At 43.0% G+C, this 20,765-nt stretch overlaps 1 protein-coding gene across 1 annotated transcript in view; it reads left to right on the forward strand.

Annotated features, from left to right (window-relative positions):
* Positions 1 to 20,765, forward strand: part of FAM189A1 (family with sequence similarity 189 member A1) — a 928,350-nt gene that overhangs the window by 902,269 nt on the left and 5,316 nt on the right. Inside the window, exon 10 of the mRNA XM_040342809.1 lies at positions 4,753 to 5,078. Within this exon, the coding sequence (XP_040198743.1) occupies positions 4,753 to 5,078 (326 nt within the window). The remainder of the gene's footprint in view (positions 1 to 4,752; positions 5,079 to 20,765) is intronic.

Here is a 20,765-nt window from a genome sequence, read left to right on the forward strand (position 1 = left end):
TGTGATGCACTAAGTCTAGCATTTTTCAGGCACGTTTTTCAGTGCATTTTGCATTTTTAAACCAGTGTTTGTATGCGTTTTTGCATGCAGTTTTCGTGCATTTCGCATTTTAGTTTTTTTTTCTTTTGCTTTAATCACACTGTAAAACCCTCTGTTTATAGCTGGTTGTTAAGAAGGGGGCCAGGAAGCTGGCCGCAGCGTCCTTAGCAAACGATGAGTCATCAGCTGTCAGCAGGGTCCCCGCTGAAACCTGAATGTAAAAAAAAAAAAAAAAAAAAAATTTGCTGGCAAAAAAAGTGTAAAAAAAAACGCTGACCGATTCCCCCAGGTCCATATCAGGTCCTTCAGGTCTAGTATGGATTTGGAGGGGGATCACCCCCCCACACCAAAATTTGCCGTGGGGTCCCCCCCAAAATCCATACCAGACCCTTCTCTGAGCATGCAGCCCGGGAGGTCAGGAAAGGGAGGGGAAGAGCAAGCACCCCCCTCCTGAACAATACCAACATGCCCTCATCCCAAATAACCTTTCCCCCATGTTGATGAGGACAAGGGCCTCTTCCTGACAACCCTAGCTGGTGGTTTCGGGGGTCTGCGGGTGGGGGGCTTAATGGAATCTGGAAGCCCCCTTTAAAAAGGGGGCCTCCAGATCCCGCCCACCCATGTGAATGGGTACGTGATACATCGTACCCCTACCCATTTTTTTAAAAAAGCAGTGAAACGTAATAAAAACACAAACCCCTTTATTAATAGCTCTGTCTTCTCTAGCTGTCTCTTCCCGCCATCTTCTCCTTCCCGCCATCTCTTTCCGCCGTCTTCTCCTCCTTGAAATATCTTACAAATATCCCATCATACAGAGATTGTGAGTTTAGGTTAATATTAATATGTCAGCTTATTCAGCAAGACAATATAAAGAATAAAGTAATGTAATTTCATCCAATCAGATTTTAGTTTAATTACATCTGGAGATGATAGATTATACTCTAGGGCAGTGATGGCACCCCAGATGTTTTGGAACTACTTTTCCCATGATGCTCATGCATTCTGCAGTTACATAGTTACATAGTTAGTCAGGTTGAAAAAAGACACAAGTCCATCCAGTTCAACCACAAAAAACAAAATAAAAAAACACAGTAAAATCCTATACACCCAACTTCATACCCACAGTTGATCCAGAGGAAGGCAAAAAACCCCAGCAGAGCATGATCCAATTTGCTACAGCAGGGGAAAAAATTCCTTCCTGATCCCCCGAGAGGCAATCGGATTTACCCTGGATCAACTTTACCTACAAATCTTAGTACTCAGTTATATTCTGTACATTTAGGAAAGAATCCAGACCTTTCTTAAAGCAATCTACTGATCTGGCCAGAACCACCTCTGGAGGGAGTCTGTTCCACATTTTCACAGCTCTTACTGTGAAAAAACCTTTCCGTATTTGGAGGTGAAATCTCTTTTCCTCTAGACGTAAAGAGTGCCCCCTTGTCCTCAGTGATGACCGTAAAGTGAATAACTCAACACCAAGTTCACTGTATGGACCTCTTATATATTTGTACATGTTGATCATATCCCCCCTTATTCTCCTCTTCTCAAGAGTGAATAAATCTAGTTCCTCTAATCTTTCCTCATAGCTGAGCTCCTCCATGCCTCTTATCAATTTGGTTGCTCTTCTCTGCACTTTCTCCAGTTCTCCTATATCCTTTTTGAGAACTGGTGCCCAAAACTGAACTGCATATTCCAGATGAGGTCTTACTAATGATTTGTACAGGGGCAAAATTATATCTTTGTCTCTGGAGTCCATACCTCTCTTAATACAAGAAAGGACTTTGCTCGCTTTGGAAACCGCAGCTTGGCATTGCATGCCATTATTGAGCTTATGATCAACTAAAACCCCCAGATCTTTCTCCACTACAGACCCCCCCAGTTGTACTCCCCCTAGTATGTATGATGCATGCATATTCTTAGCCCCCAAGTGCATAACTTTACATTTATCTACATTAAACCTCATCTGCCACATAGTCGCCCAATTAGACAGAGCATTGAGGTCGGCTTGTAAATTGGAGACATCCTGTAAGGACGTTATTCCACTGCATAGCTTGGTGTCATCTGCAAAGACAGAAATGTTACTTTTGATCTCAGACCCAATATCATTTATAAATATATTGAAAAGTAAGGGTCCCAGCACTGAACCTTGGGGTACACCACTGATAACATTGGACCATTCAGAGTAAGAATCATTAACCACGACTCTCTGAATTCTGGCTTTCAGCCAGTTTTCTATCCATTTACAAACTGATATATCCAATCCTGTAGACCTTACCTTACACATGAGCTGTGTGTGCGGAACTGTATCGAACGCTTTTGCAAAATCCAAATATATCACGTCCACAGCCACGCCTCTGTCCAGGGTTTTACTTACCTCTTCATAAAAGGAAATCAGGTTTGTCTGACAACTTCTGTCTTTCATGAATCCATGTTGACTGCTGCTTAAATAGTTTTTTTCCAGCAAGAACTCATCCATGTGGTCTTTTATTAAACGTTCCAGTATCTTCCCAACTATAGAAGTTAAACTAACAGGTCTATAGTTACTTGGTAAAGACTTTGTTCCCTTTTTAAATATGGGCACCACATTGGCCCTGCGCCAATCCAGTGGTACTATTCCTGTCTTTAATGAGTCCCTAAATATTAGATACAGTGGCTTTGAAATGACAGAGCTCAACTCACCTAGGATCCGTGGATGGATGCCATCAGGTCCAGGTGCTTTATCCACCTTTATTCTGTCTAAATATTTCTGGACCATATCACTTTTGAGCCATTGTGGATTTGGGGCTGTGTCACTCCCACCCCCATTTTGGACATGAGCTCCCCCATGCTCCATTGTATACACAGAGCTGAAGAAAACATTTAATAAATTTGCCTTCTCTTTGTCCCCAGTCACCCACTCTAGATTATTTTGTAAGGGGCCTACATGCTCAGACTTCACCTTTTTACTATTAATATATTTAAAGAATTTTTTGGGGTTTGTCCTACTATCTTTTGCAATCTGTCGTTCGTTTTGAATTTTTGCATCCTTGATTTCCTTTTTGCATATCCTGTTATATTCTTTGTAACATTTAAACAACACTAGTGTTCCTTCATTTTTATATTTTTTAAAAGCTACTTTCTTATTGTTTATAGCTTTTTTAACTTTGACCGTGAGCCACATAGGTTTTATTTTTAGCCTTTTAAACTTATTGCCCATGGGAACATACTTTGCAGTGAGGTTCCACACAGTCTTTTTGAAGAATTCCCATTTCTGTTCTGTGTTCATATGTGCCAATAGTCCCTCCCAGTCCAAGTCCTGGAGAGCAGCCCTCATCCTTGGAAAATTTGCTCTCTTAAAATTTAGTGTTTTAATATTTCCTGTATGTATTTCTTGCTTATAGTTAACATTAAATGAAATCATGTTATGATCACTGCTACCCAGGTGTTCCTTTATCTGAACATTAGTAATAAGCTCTGCATGGTTTGAGATTATCAGGTCCAACAGAGCATCATTCCTAGTTGGGGCCTCAATAAACTGCACCATAAAATTGTCCTGCAATAGGTTTTTAAATTTTTGTCCTTTAACTGTCCCAGAAGTGCCATTAATCCAGTCAATTTCTGGGTAGTTAAAATCCCCCATTATTATCACCGTCCCAGACCTTGCAGCCCTTTCCATCTGTGCAAGGAGCTGAGTCTCCACCTCCTCATTAACATTGGGTGGTTTATAACAAACTCCAATGATTAATTTTGAACTACGCACATCTGTATGCAGTTCCACCCATAATGCTTCAGCCTCATCACACGCTCCATCAACCAGGTTCTCTTTCACGCTTGCTTTGAGGTCACTTCTCACATAGAGACAGACCCCTCCACCTTTCCTTTTTACCCTGTCTTTCCGAAAGAGAGCATAGCCAGGAATATTAATAGCCCAGTCATGTGAGGATTGAAGCCAAGTTTCAGCAATACCGATTACATCATAGCTCTCCTCATGCATCAGAGCTTCCAGCTCACCTGTTTTGCTTGGCAGACTTCTGGCATTGGTGAACAAACACTTAAATGTATTGTTACATTTTTCTCTGGTGTTTTTCATATAATTTATAGTAGTACAAATGGCACTATTATTTCCAATGGCTGTTTGCAACATGGGAACTTTCTTGTCACCTGCCATAACCCTCCCCCCATCTATCCCCATTCCACTCTCCATTAATGTCTGACCACTAACTGACCTGTCTGCTCGATGTAATTCTAATTCACCCTCCCCCCTCAATCCTAGTTTAAATACTCCTCCAGCATTCCCATAAACCTCTCCCCCAGCACAGCAGACCCCCTTCCATTCAAGTGCAAACCGTCTTTAGCATATAGGCTGCACCCCAATGAAAAGTCAGCCCAGTGCTCTAGAAACAGTGTAGTGGAGCATCGTGGGAAATGTAGTTCCAAAACATCTGGGGTGCCAAGGTTCGCCATCACTGCTCTAGGGGCAGGTATAAACATTGCCCAGTCTTGGGTTGATGAGAATAAAAGGACCACCATTTATCTGTATGTGAAGACATCACATTTTGCTGTAACATTTGATGCATTTTAACATATACTAACATATTAACATTGGTTGACAATGGAGGGTGGCTACTAGGGTTGACTTAAAATGGTACCATTTCTTTATTGTGTATTAGTACCTTTACTGTCATGGTGGCTGTGCGACTTTTTCACAACTGTTCCATTTTTTATGCTTTTCAGCCCCATGTTCTTACCCTTACATGACTGCTTCTGCTTGCCAAGAAACAGCAAACCATATTTTATTAGGAAAGCAGAAAGACACAAAAAGAGTGAGCCATCGAATCAAGCCTAAAGCCCTGAGGAACCTCTCCAAAGAGAGGCCAAATTCACTGGTGGACCTAAAAACCTATAAGGACACAAAAATCTTAGTGGCAAAGTTTCTGGAACATTCAAATTGTCACCTTTCTCCAGAAGTGCAGCACGTTGTGAACAGTATTAAATCTGTAATTAAGTCAGATGAAAGGCACATGGAGGAAGCCATCTTTAGTGCCAACATTATAGACCAGGTAAGCAAAATGATAGACAAGGTAATGTAAACAAAATACCCTTCGAAGAACCATACATAGTTTCCACGCTAAGCTGCATCTGCTGGTTATTATCTTGTAACAGTGCAAAAATATGCAAATGCTTGCCTATATGCGTGCGGAATGTTCTCAGTTTCTAAAGTGTATGTGCTTTATTGTCCAATAAGACTCTTGGATGGGATAGAAGTTGTGTTTGCGCTAGAGCTGCATCTGCACATTTGTGCAGTTCTCAATCTGCAGGTGTATGGGAAACATACCACTGCTAAATATGATTTAAAGCTGAACCTCAGAAATTCAGCAACTTTGCAAAAAATGCAGGCATTCCATGAGTTAAGTCCAACAGGGTGCATTCCATTTGAAGGACTTAGCTCTATTATTTACATCTTGGCAGTTTTATGGCTCCCCAGCAAGACAACTTCCTGAGCTCTGTAGCTAGATACTATCAGCTAAGCTCTTTCAAGTGCAGAGTCGATGTAGCTGCTATGCCGAGGTGTCCAATCCTCTTGCCCATTCACAGAAGCCTTTGTATTGTGTAAACTCATTCACAAAATAGAAATGCTTCTGTGAATGGACAGCAGAGGAGAGGGATGGGCATAATTGCTATGTGTGCTTCTCCCCCCTGAGAGCCCTGAGAGTCTCCTCCAGGAATGCCATAAACATGTCAGATGTAAATAATAGTCATAGGTCCAGGAGGTGGCATGGTTTAGTTTATGGAAGCCAATTGGAAGGGGTGATTATGAACTGCATAGGTGTGCAGATGTAGCTCTAGAACAACTATAACCTTTATCCCATCCAAGAGATGGAGTTCAGCTTTTACATCAAGCCGTAATCCCTGGCTCCACTATTAGAAGATCACATAAAATTAATTTGCAGTCTTTTTCCATTTTTACAATTCTGTATGATGTAATGATGAAATTCCAAGTAACATGACTGAGCCTCCAATTGTTTCAGTTGTTTCATGATTGTCAAGGTGCCAATACACCACTGCAGTTCCATCCACTCAGCAATGCTCATTGGGAAACTGAATATACAATATAAATAGTTATGAGAGAACTTCTACCAGACATGTAGATCCCTAGTACCCAATATGCAGCCTTCCATGTCATGTGCTGTGTCCGACACTTGTTGATCACCTGCTGAATTTGCAGCAGGGTTCTGGGCACTGAAATGCTCTCTGAATTTCAACACCAAGAACTGAAAAAGCATTGTCAGGTGGAGTAATATTAGCCCAAAAATATAAGTAAAGTCCATGCCACATAGGAGGGAGAGCAGTGTTAGAGGGTTAAAATTAGTCATTGCACTAACCATCAATGTGAGAAGGGGTAGACGGTAGGTTAAAAACACAGCCACTCATAAACAGGAGGAGGCAGTTAAACAGCACTCATACTGAGCATCAATTGAAGATGGGGGTTAACCACATCCATAACGGGCCTATTCTGGCACTCCTCTCCTACATGTACAAATCATAATTTTTTTGCTAGAAAATTACTCAGAACCCCAAAACATTATATATGTTTTTTTTGCAGACATCCTAAGGAATAAAATTGTGGTCGTTGCAACTTTTTATCTCGCCTGGGATTTGCGCAATAATGTTTCAAACACGTTTTTGTTGGGGGAAAAAACTGTTTCCTGAATTAAAAAATAACAAAACAGTATAGTTAGCCCAATTTTTTTATATAATGTGAAAGATGATGTTACGCTGATTTTTTTTTTTTTTTACAGGTTACCAGTTTAGAGTTACAGAGGAGGTCTAGTGCTAGAATTGTTGCTTGCACTCTAACGCACGCGGCGTTACCTCACATGTGTGGTTTCAATGGCGTTTACATATGTGGAGCTTATGTGTGTGTTTGCTTCTGAGTGCAAGCTACTGGGGACAGGGGCGTTTTTTTTTTGTAATAGGAATCTATTGTGACAGGTCCTCTTTGTGGAGAGATGTGGGGTTAATAGGACATCACATCTCTCCTCCAGGCTGGAAAACAAGGGATCAAAAAAAGAAAATTCACAGATCTCATGCTTACCAACCGCAATCGTGGCTTTGTTGACATCCGCGGCCCGGACGTGATGTCCTAACATCGTGCCCGGGCCTCCGACAGTCATAGAGATGACTGGAAATCTCTATGGTCATCATCTGGTGGTGGGCGATTCTTTGTCCGGGTCCCCGATGGCAAGGGAGAGCCCAGAGAAGCCCTGGATGGAAGAACAATCAAGCGGCAGAACTGCCACTAATATCATTCTTATGGTGCACAGAATCGCCGGCAGAAAATAATGATATCTGAATGATGCCTGCAGAAAATAATGATATCTGAAAGATGCCTGCAGACATCATTCAGATATCCCCACTATCCCCAAGGACTTCATATGATGGTCTGCGGTTGGGAAGTGGTTAACAGAACATTTACTAACTAGCAATGTTGTGGAATGAGGGGTTGATAGTACTGCCATTGCACAGATGCTGTTTTTTTTATTGAAACCCCTGACACCAATGATGTCTCCAATTTCCATGTGCAATGCAGTACATTTAAAAAAAATGCAGAAGGAAATTTTCAAGCGTTACGTTTTTTTACAGCTCATTTATTGTTTTTTGGCTGCTAACTCTACAAAATGCACCTCAAAGCAGCAAAGCCCACTGCTATTGTGTGGCCCTCTGGAAGTGTTGAGGACCTCTATAATTTTCAAATTGACCACCACTGATGTAGACCATGAAAACGGCAGTAGAAGTAGCTGTGTAATGAAATAGTATATATCTTTTCAGATGTAGCAGTCATCTTAGGCCGCGTACACACGGTCGGTCCAAACCGATGAAAACGGCCTGAAGTCCAGTTTCATCGGTCCAAACCGACCATGTGTACGGCCCATCGGTCTGTTGTCCTTCGGACAAAAATTAGAGGACTTGCTTTAAAATTGAACCGATGGACGGCTGACCATCGGTCAAAACCGATGGTTAGTACAAAAAAGCATCGGTTCAAAACCCGCGCATGCTCAGAATCAAGTCGACGCATGCTTGGAAGCATTGAACTTTGTTTTTTTTTCAGCAGGTTGTGTGTTTTACGTCACTGCGTTCTGACCCGACCGTTTTTTTAACTGATGGTGTGTACGCACATCAGACCATCAGTCTGCTTCAGCGGTGATCCGATGAAAACGGTCCATCGGACCATTCTCATCGGATGGATCGACCGTGTGTACGCGGCCTGAGAGTCATACAAAGGAATTTTTTTTTCAGATAATGTTAAAACCAGAACAGATGGTGTTCCATGTGTCATTTGTCTGGGTGTCTGCTACATTTTTATAAGAGGCACCTGAACAAAGTTAGCATCATGTCAATGTTCAGACTATGATGAGCCTGATTCTTATGTTTACCTCATCCAGAACTAATCATTGTTTTTAAAGTTTATTGCTGCTAGCTATACACAGTACTCGGATGCACTTATTGTTTAAATCTGTTCAACTTGTCAAAATCACATGAGCCACAAAGAATGCATTACTTTTCTTTCTGATATGCTGAACTACTGAATGGGGTACTGGTGTGCTGAGGTGGTTGTTTTGTATACAGCAAAAGGAAAGATCCATTAGAGCCCATTCACACAGGGGCAACACGACTCTTTGGAGGCGACCTGAAAGCGACCTGACCCTGCACCACAGCGCGACATGGGGCAAAATAAAAGGCGACTTCAAGTTGCCTCCAGGACAGGAGGCTTTCCAGTGGCCAATCAAACTTGAATCAGCTCTGTGGGAGGGAGGGGTTTGCCCTAAAAACTATTTTCACTTCCTGAAAAGTTGCTGCAGTAAAGACAGTGATCCGACTTCTGAGGCGACTTCCATTGAAATCAATGGATACAAGTTGCCTAGTAGTCGGATTGAAGTAGTACAGGAACCTTTTCTGAAGTCGAAGCGACTTCAGTAGTGTACATTAAGATGGCTCCATTAACTTCAATTGCTTTTCTCAACAGCGCAACTTGGGGCGACTTCAAGTCGGATCCCAAGTTGCCCATGTGTGAATGGGCTCTAATTGTTTGTAGATACAGTCCATTTAAAAAAATCAGCTGCATTGTTTTCAAAAGTGTTCTGCCTGTGTCAAACCATTAACCAATATACTGTATATACAGCAGATATAATAAGTTACCACATAGTCATTTTTCTAGGTGTAAATATATTTCTAAAGGTGCTATTGACATGCAATTTTCACCACATGTCGGTAAAAGCCCAAGCAATCCATACATACAAGAAACCAAAACAAATACATTTAGAAATCAATGCCCCATACACACGAGCGGAATTTCCGCCAGAAAAAGTCTGATGTGAGCTGTTCATTGGAAATTCCGACCGTGTGTACAGTAGGTGTTTGTGATATTGTGTTTTTAGCACGACAGCATCGCGCTGATTCTCGGCGACATGGTGCCGAGATCTCGCCGACATCTCGCACTCACTGGAATAGTGACAGCACATTCCAACGTGCGCGTCATAGAAGCGACGGGAGATCCGACTTGGATTCCCGCCAATTCTACACGTGTGCGGCGTTTGTTATGAATCCTGAGGGGGAAGTCCCCGCCGGATTTTAAATAAAAATTCGGCATGGGTTCCCCCCTCAGGAGCATACCGGGCCCTTAGGTCTGTTATGGGTTGTAAGGAGAGCCCCCCTACGCCGAGAAAACGGCGTAGGGGGTGCCCCTACAATCCATACCAGACCCGTATCCAAAGCACGCTACCCGGCCGGTCAGGAAAGGAGTGCGGACAAGCGAGCGCCCCCCCCTCCTGAGCCGTACCAGGCTGCATGCCCTCAACATGGGGGGGTTGGGTGCTCTGGGGCAGGGGGGCGCACTGCGGGGCCCCCCCACCCCAGAGCACCCTGTCCCCATGTTGATGAGGACAGGGCCCCTTCCCGACAACCCTGGCCGTTGGTTGTCGGGGTATGCGGGCGGGAGGCTTATCGGAATCTGGGAGCCCCCTTTAATAAGGGGGCCCCCAGATACTGGCCCCCCACCCTAAGTGAATGGATATGGGGTACATCGTACCCCTACCCATTCACCTGGAGGAAAAGTGGTAAAAACACAAATAAAAAACACAGGGTATTAAAATATTTTATTAGTCTGCTCCGGAGGCTCCCCCTGTCTTCTTTAGCTCTTTTACCAGGGGGAGCTTCTTCTTCCAATTTCCGGGGGTCTTCTCCTGCTCTCCGGGGTCTTCACCGCTCTTCTGTGACGTCTTCTCCGCTCCGGGGGGTCTTCTTCTATGTTCGCCACTCTCCGCTCTTGACTCGGCGCACCCCGGTTCTTCCTCCCGCTGTCCGGTGCCTTCTCCTTCTTCCGCTGTTCTGTGACATCTTCTCCTCTTCTTCCGCTGTTCTGTGACGTCTTCTACTTCTCCCTTCAGGCCGCTGTGCTGTGACGTCTTCTCTTCTTCTCTTCTCCCGATGCTGACACGTCGCCTCTTCTCGCTGCAATGACGGGTGCGTGGCTTGCATCGGATTTATATAGGCCTCACAGTCCCATCATGCTCTGGTACCTACCCATGTGATACCTACCCACGTGGTACCTACCGGAGCATGATGGGACTGTGAGGCCTATATCATTCCGACGCAAGCCGCTCACCCGTCATTGTAGCAAGAAGAGCCCGGCATGTCAACATCGGGAGAAGAGAAGAAGAGAAGACGTCACAGCACAGCGGCCTGAAGGGAGAAGTAGAAGACGTCACAGAACAGCGGAAGAAGGAGAAGACGTCACAGAACAGCGGAAGAAGGAGAAGGCACCGGACAGCGGGAGGAAGAACCGTGGTGCGCCGAGTCAAGAGCGGAGAGCGGCGAACATAGAAGAAGACCCCCCGGAGCGGAGAAGACGTCACAGAAGAGCGGTGAAGACCCCGGAGAGCAGGAGAAGACCCCCGGAAATCGGAAGAAGAAGCTCCCCCTGGTAAAAGAGCTAAAGAAGACAGGGGGAGCCTCCGGAGCAGACTAATAAAATATTTTAATACCCTGTGTTTTTTATTTGTGTTTTTACCACTTTTCCTACAGGTGAATGGGTAGGGGTACGATGTACCCCATATCCATTCACTTAGGGTGGGGGGCCGGTATCTGGGGGCCCCCTTATTAAAGGGGGCTCCCAGATTCCGATAAGCCTCCCGCCCGCATACCCCGACAACCAACGGCCAGGGTTGTCGGGAAGGGGCCCTGTCCTCATCAACATGGGGACAGGGTGCTCTGGGGTGGGGGGGCCCCGCAGTGCGCCCCCCTGCCCCAGAGCACCCAACCCCCCCATGTTGAGGGCATGCAGCCCGGTACGGCTCAGGAGGGGGGGGCGCTCGCTCGCGTGCTTAGGATACGGGTCTGGTATGGATTGTAGGGGGTCCCCCTACGCCGTTTTTTCGGCGTAGGGGGGCTCTCCTTACAACCCATAACAGACCTAAGGGCCCGGTATGCTCCTGAGGGGGGAACCCATGCCGAATTTTTATTTAAAATCCGGCGGGGACTTCCCCCTCAGGATTCATAACAAACGCCGCACACGTGTAGAATTGGCGGGAATCCAAGTCGGATCTCCCGTCGCTTCTATGACGGCTCTGTCTCCATCGCGGCAAGCCAGCTCGGCGCTGGCTCCCGCGATGGGGCTCGTAGGTGCTCAATCTCGCCGAGAAAGGGAGCGAGATTGACACAATATCGCGTGCACCTACTGTATGCTCCATCAGATTTTTGCTGTCGGAATTTCCACCAGCAAAAGTTTGAGAGCAGGTTCCCAATTTTTCCGAAGGAAAAAATTCCTATTGGAAAATCTGTTTGTCTGTATGCAATTCTGACGGGAAAAAAACATGCATGCTCGGAAACAATTTGACGCACGCTCGGAAGCATTGAACTTATTTTTCTCGCCTCATTGTAGTGTTGTACGTCATTGCGTTCTTAGCGCTTGAAAGTTCAGAGAACTTCTGTGTGACCATGTGTATGCAAGCCAAGTTGAGCGGAATTCCATCAGAAAAAACATCCAACTTTTTTCCCGATGGAAATTACGTTTGTGTGTACAGGGCATAAGTTTTGTGTAATAAAATGGAATGACACAGGGAAAAGGTATTGAAGACATAAAGAAAGGGAGGGGCAAAAGGCATGGAAAGCCAAGGCACCAGCTGAAATCTATCAGTAATTAGAACACAATCCTGCCCCCTGTCAGTTCAAATTTATTAACAGCTGGTTCAGTCTCAACTGAAAAACGTGTCTCCTTAACAAGGTGTCATACAAGAAATATCTCATGATGATGGGTAAAAGCAAAGAGCTCTCAAGACCTTCACAACCTTATTGTTGCAAAACAAAACATACTGATGGCATAAGTTACAGAAGGATTTCTAAACTTCTGAATGTTCTAATGAGCACTGTTGGCACCATAATCTGGAAGTGGAAAAAACACAATTTCACCATAAACCGACCACAACCAGGTGCTACTCACAAGATTTCTGACGGAGGAGTGAAAATAATTATCAGAAGAGTTGTTCAAAAGCCAAGGACCACTTGTAAAGGGCTTCAGAAAGACCTTGAATTATCAGGTACAATTGTTTCAAAGTAAACAATTAGTAATGCACTCAACCACCATTGCCTGTATACACGCTTACTATGCAAGACTCCATTGCTGAAGAAAAAGCATGTTGAAGTTGTTTAAAAAGTTTGCTGCACAGCATTTAGACAAGCCTGTGAAATATTGGGAGAATATAGTCTGGTCAGATGAGACCAAAATTGAACTCTTTGGATGCCATAACACACACCATGTTTTTGAGGTCAAATGGCACCGCACATCACCCCAAAAACACCCCAATGCCAACAGTGAGGTTTGAGGTGGGAACATCATGGACTGTTTTTTAGAATATGGTACTGGCAAACTTTATATGATTGAAGGAAGGATGATTAAAAAAATGTACCAAGACATTCTTGAAAAAAATATGCTGCCATCTACTAGGATGATGAAGATGAAACAAGGGTAAACATGTCAGCAAGACTGAAGGACAACATAATCGGAAAACTTCTGTCCTCTCCACTGGTGAGTATGTTCGAACTTGTACATTAGATCTGGTAGCTTATCTACCCTTCCGTAAACTGCACAGAGAGCCTCTATATTATCCATAGCCTCACAATCCAGTTTCCCCCTCTTTAGGCTGTGAATAACATCTGCTGCTGGTTGCAGAGACTTTCGCTGATTCGCTGTCTCTTCACCATTTCTGGCACATTCTACTCCTCCGTTGCCTGCATGGCCTGATCCATCCAGCTGTCAAACTCTTCCTCACCTTCTGGTCTGGGGACACGGCCCGAGAAAAATCTGTAGCCTCCTATACGCTTGTTGGCAGAGATGTCATGATTTTTTATCAGGCTCTCAACTAAAGGACCCATGTCTGTATAGAACAAGGCAGGAGGCATTCCTGCCATCAGGCTTCCCACAGCTGGGCCGTTTGCGACTGGAATTCCTACAACTGAACCTTTGCATCCAGATTTCCTTGTAGCGACAGAGGGGAATCCTCATCCTCTTTCTCCGGCAACTGCACTGGGATCACTTGACCATCCAGGCCTTCTGCTAGGCTGACAACACTCTTCTAAATCTCTGCCAGAATGCTTTCCTTCCATTCAAAGGACATATATGCAGTCCTCATTGAACTCATGTGTCAGGTCCAAGAGGTAGGACCCTTGTTCTGGGGCGGCCATTCTCATCAACTGCCACACCTTCCTGTCAAACCATAGACTCCTGGTAGCCTCAGAACTGTGGTTTGCTCCATCCCACTTCCATACTCTTGACTCCACTTAGTGGCAGTCCATGCTTTCTTCCACCCTGGACATGTGACCTGATCTGCTCGAGTTTCCCAGATGGGGTATCTCGGTGGAACTTCCAAATGTAGCGGTACCCCCATGAGGGCTGCTAGTAGATTTTATACCCCATTGGTTGCCTCAACTCTGCAAATCCTCTCTGAGAAGTTGGTTTCCATCCTGCACAGCTTTGATAGTAATGAGAAACTCACACAGTATCACTGAACCACTCAGATATGTTTACCGAGATAAAATAAACACAAAGAATAGCATGAATAAACACAGCTTTAGTTTAACAGTGAATAGGTCTCAAAACTGATACACAAAGGTACTTGACATAAATCCACTACAAGACCTATGTGAACAGGTAGACATAGAAACAAATACCAAACACTGTAACACATATATTGGATACTTTCCCTCTGTGTACTCAACACACAGACCAGCAAACAGTGATAAACATATGCATATATTGATCACAATGTAAATTGAACAATATCCTATAGATTGGCTCCCCATGTGTTTGTAGTTCCATGCATTAGCAAAGGAATGTAAACAAGTTATGCACAGCAAAGAAGAAATGATAAGTGTTCCTTCAGTTCCGGTTATCTTCAGCTAGCCTGTTGTTTATACTGCAGTAAAATTTGTAATCCAAAGTGGTAAAGAAGAAAAAAGATGAACTAATTTGCACTTTATCCGAAGCAATGTTACCACATGTATGCTCCTCTTTAACTGTGTCAGAAAAATGTTCACAATACTGACTTTTAGCCCTGGTTCACATTGATGCTAGCTTGAAATCGTGCTACTTCACGATTTCAAAGTAGCAAGGTCAGCGCGATTTCAGCTGCTACTTGATAGACATTTGTGTGGCTTCATACACAGGTGTCTATTGAAATCGCACCTGAAATCAGCAAAAGTAGTGTAGGAAATACTTTTGCAAATCGGTGCAGTACCACAAAATCGGTGTCGCACTGATTGGAACAGTGCCATTGCCTCCAATAGGCTGCGACTTATCATGCGATTTGATCTCTCAAATCGCATGACAAATCGCTCCAATGTGAACCTAGACTAAAGCACAATGGGGAGAATGGGCCCCACGCTCCTGCTGGGTGAGGTCTGGGAAGAAGTAGATTCACATCCGTGGAACTACAAGTATCACCAGCCAGTCTGTAAAGAAATTACTCAGCAATAATGTTATCAACTATCACAAGGGGCTGTGCCCACTCATCACTAAGGACGTCAGATAGATAGAGGGTTCCAGCTGGAGTTCTCTGTGTCTCTGTCCTGTGTAAATGGCGCTGTCACGCCCCGCTGCAGCTCCCAGTGGACTGAATTGCAAGTGCCTCCAGATGGTCTGGAACGCAGGCCGGTCCGCTGTGCTGGAATAGTGATGCTGTCCTCTGAAATCCCTCTGAGTCTGGCGATCTGGTTCCCCATTGTGTTGGCCGCAGATTCTCCACTCCCTGTCACACAGACCTGCTGCAGATCTCTCTAGAGAGATCGAAAACAGGCCACACCTGCTCTTCTATTTTCTCTCCCAGCAGGCTGCTCTGTGCGCACAGCATTCTGTTACCTGTGGTCCAGATTGGTCTGGCTAACAGTGTCACATCCTCATCCCAGACTACATGTTCCATGATGCATTGCTCCGTATTTCTCACAGGAAGAAAAATACACACATAGAGCTCAACATGTACTAGACTAAACTCATATATTAAAAAACAAAGAACTGTCTCTTAATGATAAGCACAGTAGCTAAACCTTGGCTTCATAAGTCATGTAACTAATGATGTAAAAATAAATATTACAATTTGTAGCTAAAGTTCAGATTTAAGAATTAACATAGTTTGCATAGCACATGCACACTGTGGTTCCAAATGCTGTGGACCCAATAGTGATGTAGCATGTGGTGGATGGAACAACAGCATGCAGCAGGGGAAATGTTATCAGACACAACCAGAAGTGTTGGATAGCAGTGGCCCCTGGATCTCTAAAAGAGAGCATACTGTACTCTGGACTTGCTGCCTGCAGAACAGGCAAATGCTTACAGTCTGCATCTTACTGAATGTTTCTATCCTAGCAAAGGGGGGGTCTTTTTAAACACCTTGAGAAAATAAAACATACAGTAACTTTTCCACCTGCCCGTTAACTAATTTAGGTAATGCTAGGCGCTGCAGTCTTATCATGTTTTCTGGGAAATCCCAGTGACAACAGCGGCTGAGTCAACAAAAACACTGACATCCCAAAACACAAGGCACCAAATCCAGTAAAAAGTTTTCTAAAATGATAAAAATCTGTATTATGACAATCTCTTTTTGACAAATTAGAAAGGGATGAACACTGTAAAATGTAGTCATTAGAGTAGGTGCACAGGAAAAAGCAGAGCAGTTCAACTCATGAGCTGTCACATCGGAAGAATGCAAGTGAACAAAATGTGAATTCTAAAACTTCTTATTGTTCTGCAGCCAGATGTTATTTTAACAAAAACTTATGGATATCTTATTATCATTCAAGAATATGCAAATTGACCAGCAATCCTGCTTTAGCATTAGTATCAAATATTCATGAGACACAAATCTCGGCATCTATAAATGCAAAGGCCAATTTTTTTTTTTTTTAGATTGGATAGAGTAAGGGGGGATATAATACCTCTCAGTTTTGTTTTGCCACTTGTGACCAATTAAGGAGATTGGGGTGAATTGTTAAAAAATGTAGCTTAAAATTTACAGGTAAATGATAAAGTTCTAACATTTTAGTTAACGTTTTAATTCTAAACCTGCTGATGGTGATATATACAATATCAAAAGTATTGGGACACCTGCCTTTACATGCACATAAACTTTAATCCTAGTCTTATGCCCCGTACACACGATCACTTTTTGTCATGAAAGAAAATGACATTTTTCATCATGAAAAAAAACAACGTTTTTCCAACTTCATCATAAAAAACGAAGTTGCCCACACACCATCGTTTTTGAAAAATGATGAACAAAGCGTGGTGACGTACAACAGGTACAACGGCACTCTAAAGGGGAAGTTCTATTCGCCTTTGGGCTGCTTTTAGCTGGTTACTTGTTAGTAAAAGACGATTTGCGCTTTTTTGTCCGTTACAGCGTGATGAATGTGCTTACTCCATTATGAACGGTAGTTTTACCTGAACGAGCGTTCCCGTCTCATAACTTGCTTCTGGGCATGTGCGGTTTAAAACTTTGTTTTAGCCCACACACGATCATTTTTTACAACACAAAAAACAACATTTTCAAAAATTACATAAAAAATTAAAGCATGTTCGAATTTTTTTTTTTCGTTTTTCAGAAGACGTAAAACGATGTGAAGCCCACACACGATCATTTTAAATTAAGTTTTTAAAAATGTAATTTTATTTAATGCCGAAAAATGATTTTTGTTTTCACATTTACCAAAACCATATAATATGAGGTTAAACCTTAATGCCGCGTACACATGGTCGTTTTTTGTGATGAAATAAAACGACGTTTTTCATCATGAAAAAAAACGACGTTTTTCTAACTTCACCATAAAAAACTACGTTGCCCACACACCATCGTTTTCTGAAAATGCTCTAGCAAAGCGTGGTTACGTACAACACGTACGACGGCACTCTGCTCCATTCAGGCTCCCGTCTCATAACTTGCTTCTGAGCATGCGCGGCTTTAAAACGTCGTTTTAGCCCACACGCGATAATTTTTTATGACACAAAAAACAACATTTTGAAAAACAACATAAAAAATTGAAGCATGTTCGAATTTTTTTTTTTGGTCGTTTTTTAGAAGACAAAAAACTATGTGAAGCCCACACACGATCATTTTAAATGACGTTTTTAAAAACGTTGTTTAATTTCATCACAAAAACGACCGTGTGTACGCGGCATAAGAGTTTCTATTTGTATGCAATCAAGCAGGCCCTTGCACTACATGGGTTTGGTAAATCTGAAAAAAATCGGCAGAAAATCTAATAGTGTGTATGGGGCATTATTCCGTAGGGTTTATTATTGAGTTGGGCCACCGTTTGCAGCTATCAACTCTTCTGGGAAGGCTGTCCACAAGGTTTAGAAGTGTGTCTATGGAAATGCTTGACATTTTTCTGCATTGCACACCAATACACTTTTATGTTATGGACAGGACACATTTTTTTGTGTCATTGCATTGATCAACGCAATGACATTGCTTTACACATAGCATTAGCGAGCTCTTGATTTTTTTTTTTTTTTTTTTTTAAACGGATCCTCAGATGAGCAGAAGACAAAATAAGTCTGTATGTACACAAACATACATACAGTATATATGCAGCTTGTGATTCCTCTGTTGATTTACGGTGATTTCCTTCTGCTGTAAATGAAGAGACTGTGTACAATTGATAAATCTCTCCTTAGAAAGAGATTTAATCGATAATGTACTCCTAGCCTAATTATTTAAAGTGTATGGTAAGCCTAAACTTTTTTTCTTAGTTGTGAATAGTGGGGAACAATAAGGAACACTGTCCCAGTTTTACTGCTATCTGTGGCTCCATTAATGAGATTTCTTCCCACTTACTGTCACAGTGACAATAATCTCCCTGCAGAGAAAGTGAGGGGTTGCATTAAGGGCGAGGCATTTGATATGAATTTAAGGTGCTTCTTCTACAATCCACAATGACCTAGTAAAAAGTAAACAATCTCTATTTATAACAAAAAAGCTGCAATGAAACTCACTTGAATTGCAAACAAGAAATATCATTTTTTTTTTAACTTGTATTTAATCCCAAAGGGAACCAAGTGCATATAACAGGGGCACCTTGAACATTTAACATCTCTCCTTTGATGGCTGTATCTCCACTCCATTCTCAAGTCCAAGAAATACCCACATTTTGGGTGTTCCTTTTGGGCATATAAAATATCTCTTGTACATAACTGCATCCTAAATGTGGTTAATTTTTTCTCTAAATGTGCCTAAGAGCCTGTGATTTTGTATGTGCATTTTATTCTCTGACACCTGTATCAGTGCTCAAGTCCTGCGGGAATGCGTGGGAACGGTGTTCCTGCACTTTTTTCACAGCAGGAACCCAGTTCCCTTTGCAGGACTAGAGCAGCCGAGCCGCCTGAGCCAATTCTTCACTAAGCTTTAAGGATTTAGAAAGAACTTCCTTCTTTCTAAATCGCGCGATAACTCGCATCAGACCTCCGCAATGTCTCCTGGGAACAATGACAAAAGCTCCCAGGAGACATTGCGGCATCAAGGAAGTGACGGAATACCCGCACACTACCCGATGAATCCATATACAGGAAGCGGCCAGTAACATAAAGGATTACTAAGGTACAGTGGATCGGAAAAAAAAAAAACATGCGGTTTAGTAATTATGCATATGAGCGTATAATTTTTTTTTTTTTTGGTAGGGAGTTCCCACGCTTTTTTCTTGGGTGGGAGTTCCCACACTTTTTTCCCCAGGACTTGACCCCTGACCTGTATGCATTACTCTTCTCTTGATATGCGGATGCCTTTGCCATGCCTAAGAACCAGTGTGTCCTTAAAGCCCAACTCCAAGCTTAGAGCTAGGACTTCAGGAGCATAAAAATTTCCACTGAGTGCTCAAGAGGTATAGGAGGTAAGTGGGTCATTAAACACATGGAAGAAAGAGTGGCACCAATCTGAGTGTAGCATAAAAAGCACCAGATTTAATTGATGGTATTGAGCTCATAAGATAATAAAATATAAGACACATATGAAGTAGCAAACCTCACTGTTAAAAGCATACAAAAGGTAATGCTGCGCTGTATGGGTGGGGATAGGTGAAGAGTAGATGCACCTTATAGATCAGTAGAAAGATTTGCCAGGGGTCACCGAATCCTGGGCTGTTCCTGAAGACCGCACTGCTCTAACCAGCCTTTTTGGAGCCCGCGGTCGCCCACTCAGCCTCTTCGCAAGCGCCCATTCAGTTCACGGCATGGCTGGGGGGCGGAGACTAGAGGTCAGCTGACTGGTGAGGAATGTGAAGTGGGAGGGGCTGCAGGAGACCCTATCTCCTGATTTCAGGCATAGGTGTCACTGCTACGAGACGCCACGAAGTTGGAGACACAGTGAGTAACACTACCTGCGATTATATTTGCCATTAAAAGGACTTAAGGAGCGCTAAATGTCTGCGGATTAGGGGCGCAAATTACTTGTCTTGGGTGCCGACAACCCACGCTACGAAAATTATTTTACTGTTAGGGGTCCCCACAACTGGGGGAATTTTATCAAGGGGTCACGGCACTAGAAGGTTGAGAACCACTGTTATAGATGATGAGGTAATGGTCAAATCCAAATAGATAAAAAATATATATCACTTATAAAGCATGAGTGAATCCAAATGTGACTAAAATTGCATAAACTCTAGTAAAGTAAATAACAATCCAAAGTAATAATCCAAAGTGAATATAAATATAAAGTTCTAGGTGTAGCTGTGAAAGAAACATGCACTGATATCACAAGTCCTCAGAATTGCACACATGCTCCAAACGTGCGCAAGGTTTACTACTTCACATGTGCATTATCTTTTGTTATCTTGTGAGTTCATTACCATTGATTAAATCTGGTGCGTTCTTTCTTGTATTTGCCTACAAAGCTATCTTCTACTCTGACAGGTGGCCTCCTATACACTGAGTATCCTACACTGAGTATCCCTGGGACCCTACAGCACTAGGTCTATCCCTGCAACTTTTGGACTTTGCTATAGATGGATTTTAACTCACTTTAATGTATTGACTTTTTTGTTTATAACCCCTAATTTATTTGGGATAAGTTATTTTTCTATCCCACCCCATATTGATTGTTACCAATCACATTTCTTTGATACTCCTTTCTGATACTTAATTCATTTAAATTTTCTGCTCAAATAGCAGGCATCCGTCCCTATTTCCTCTCCCTCTTCTCCCCCATAAG

Source organism: Rana temporaria, chromosome 3, assembly GCF_905171775.1.
Source record: "Rana temporaria chromosome 3, aRanTem1.1, whole genome shotgun sequence".
Classification (NCBI taxonomy): domain Eukaryota; kingdom Metazoa; phylum Chordata; class Amphibia; order Anura; family Ranidae; genus Rana; species Rana temporaria.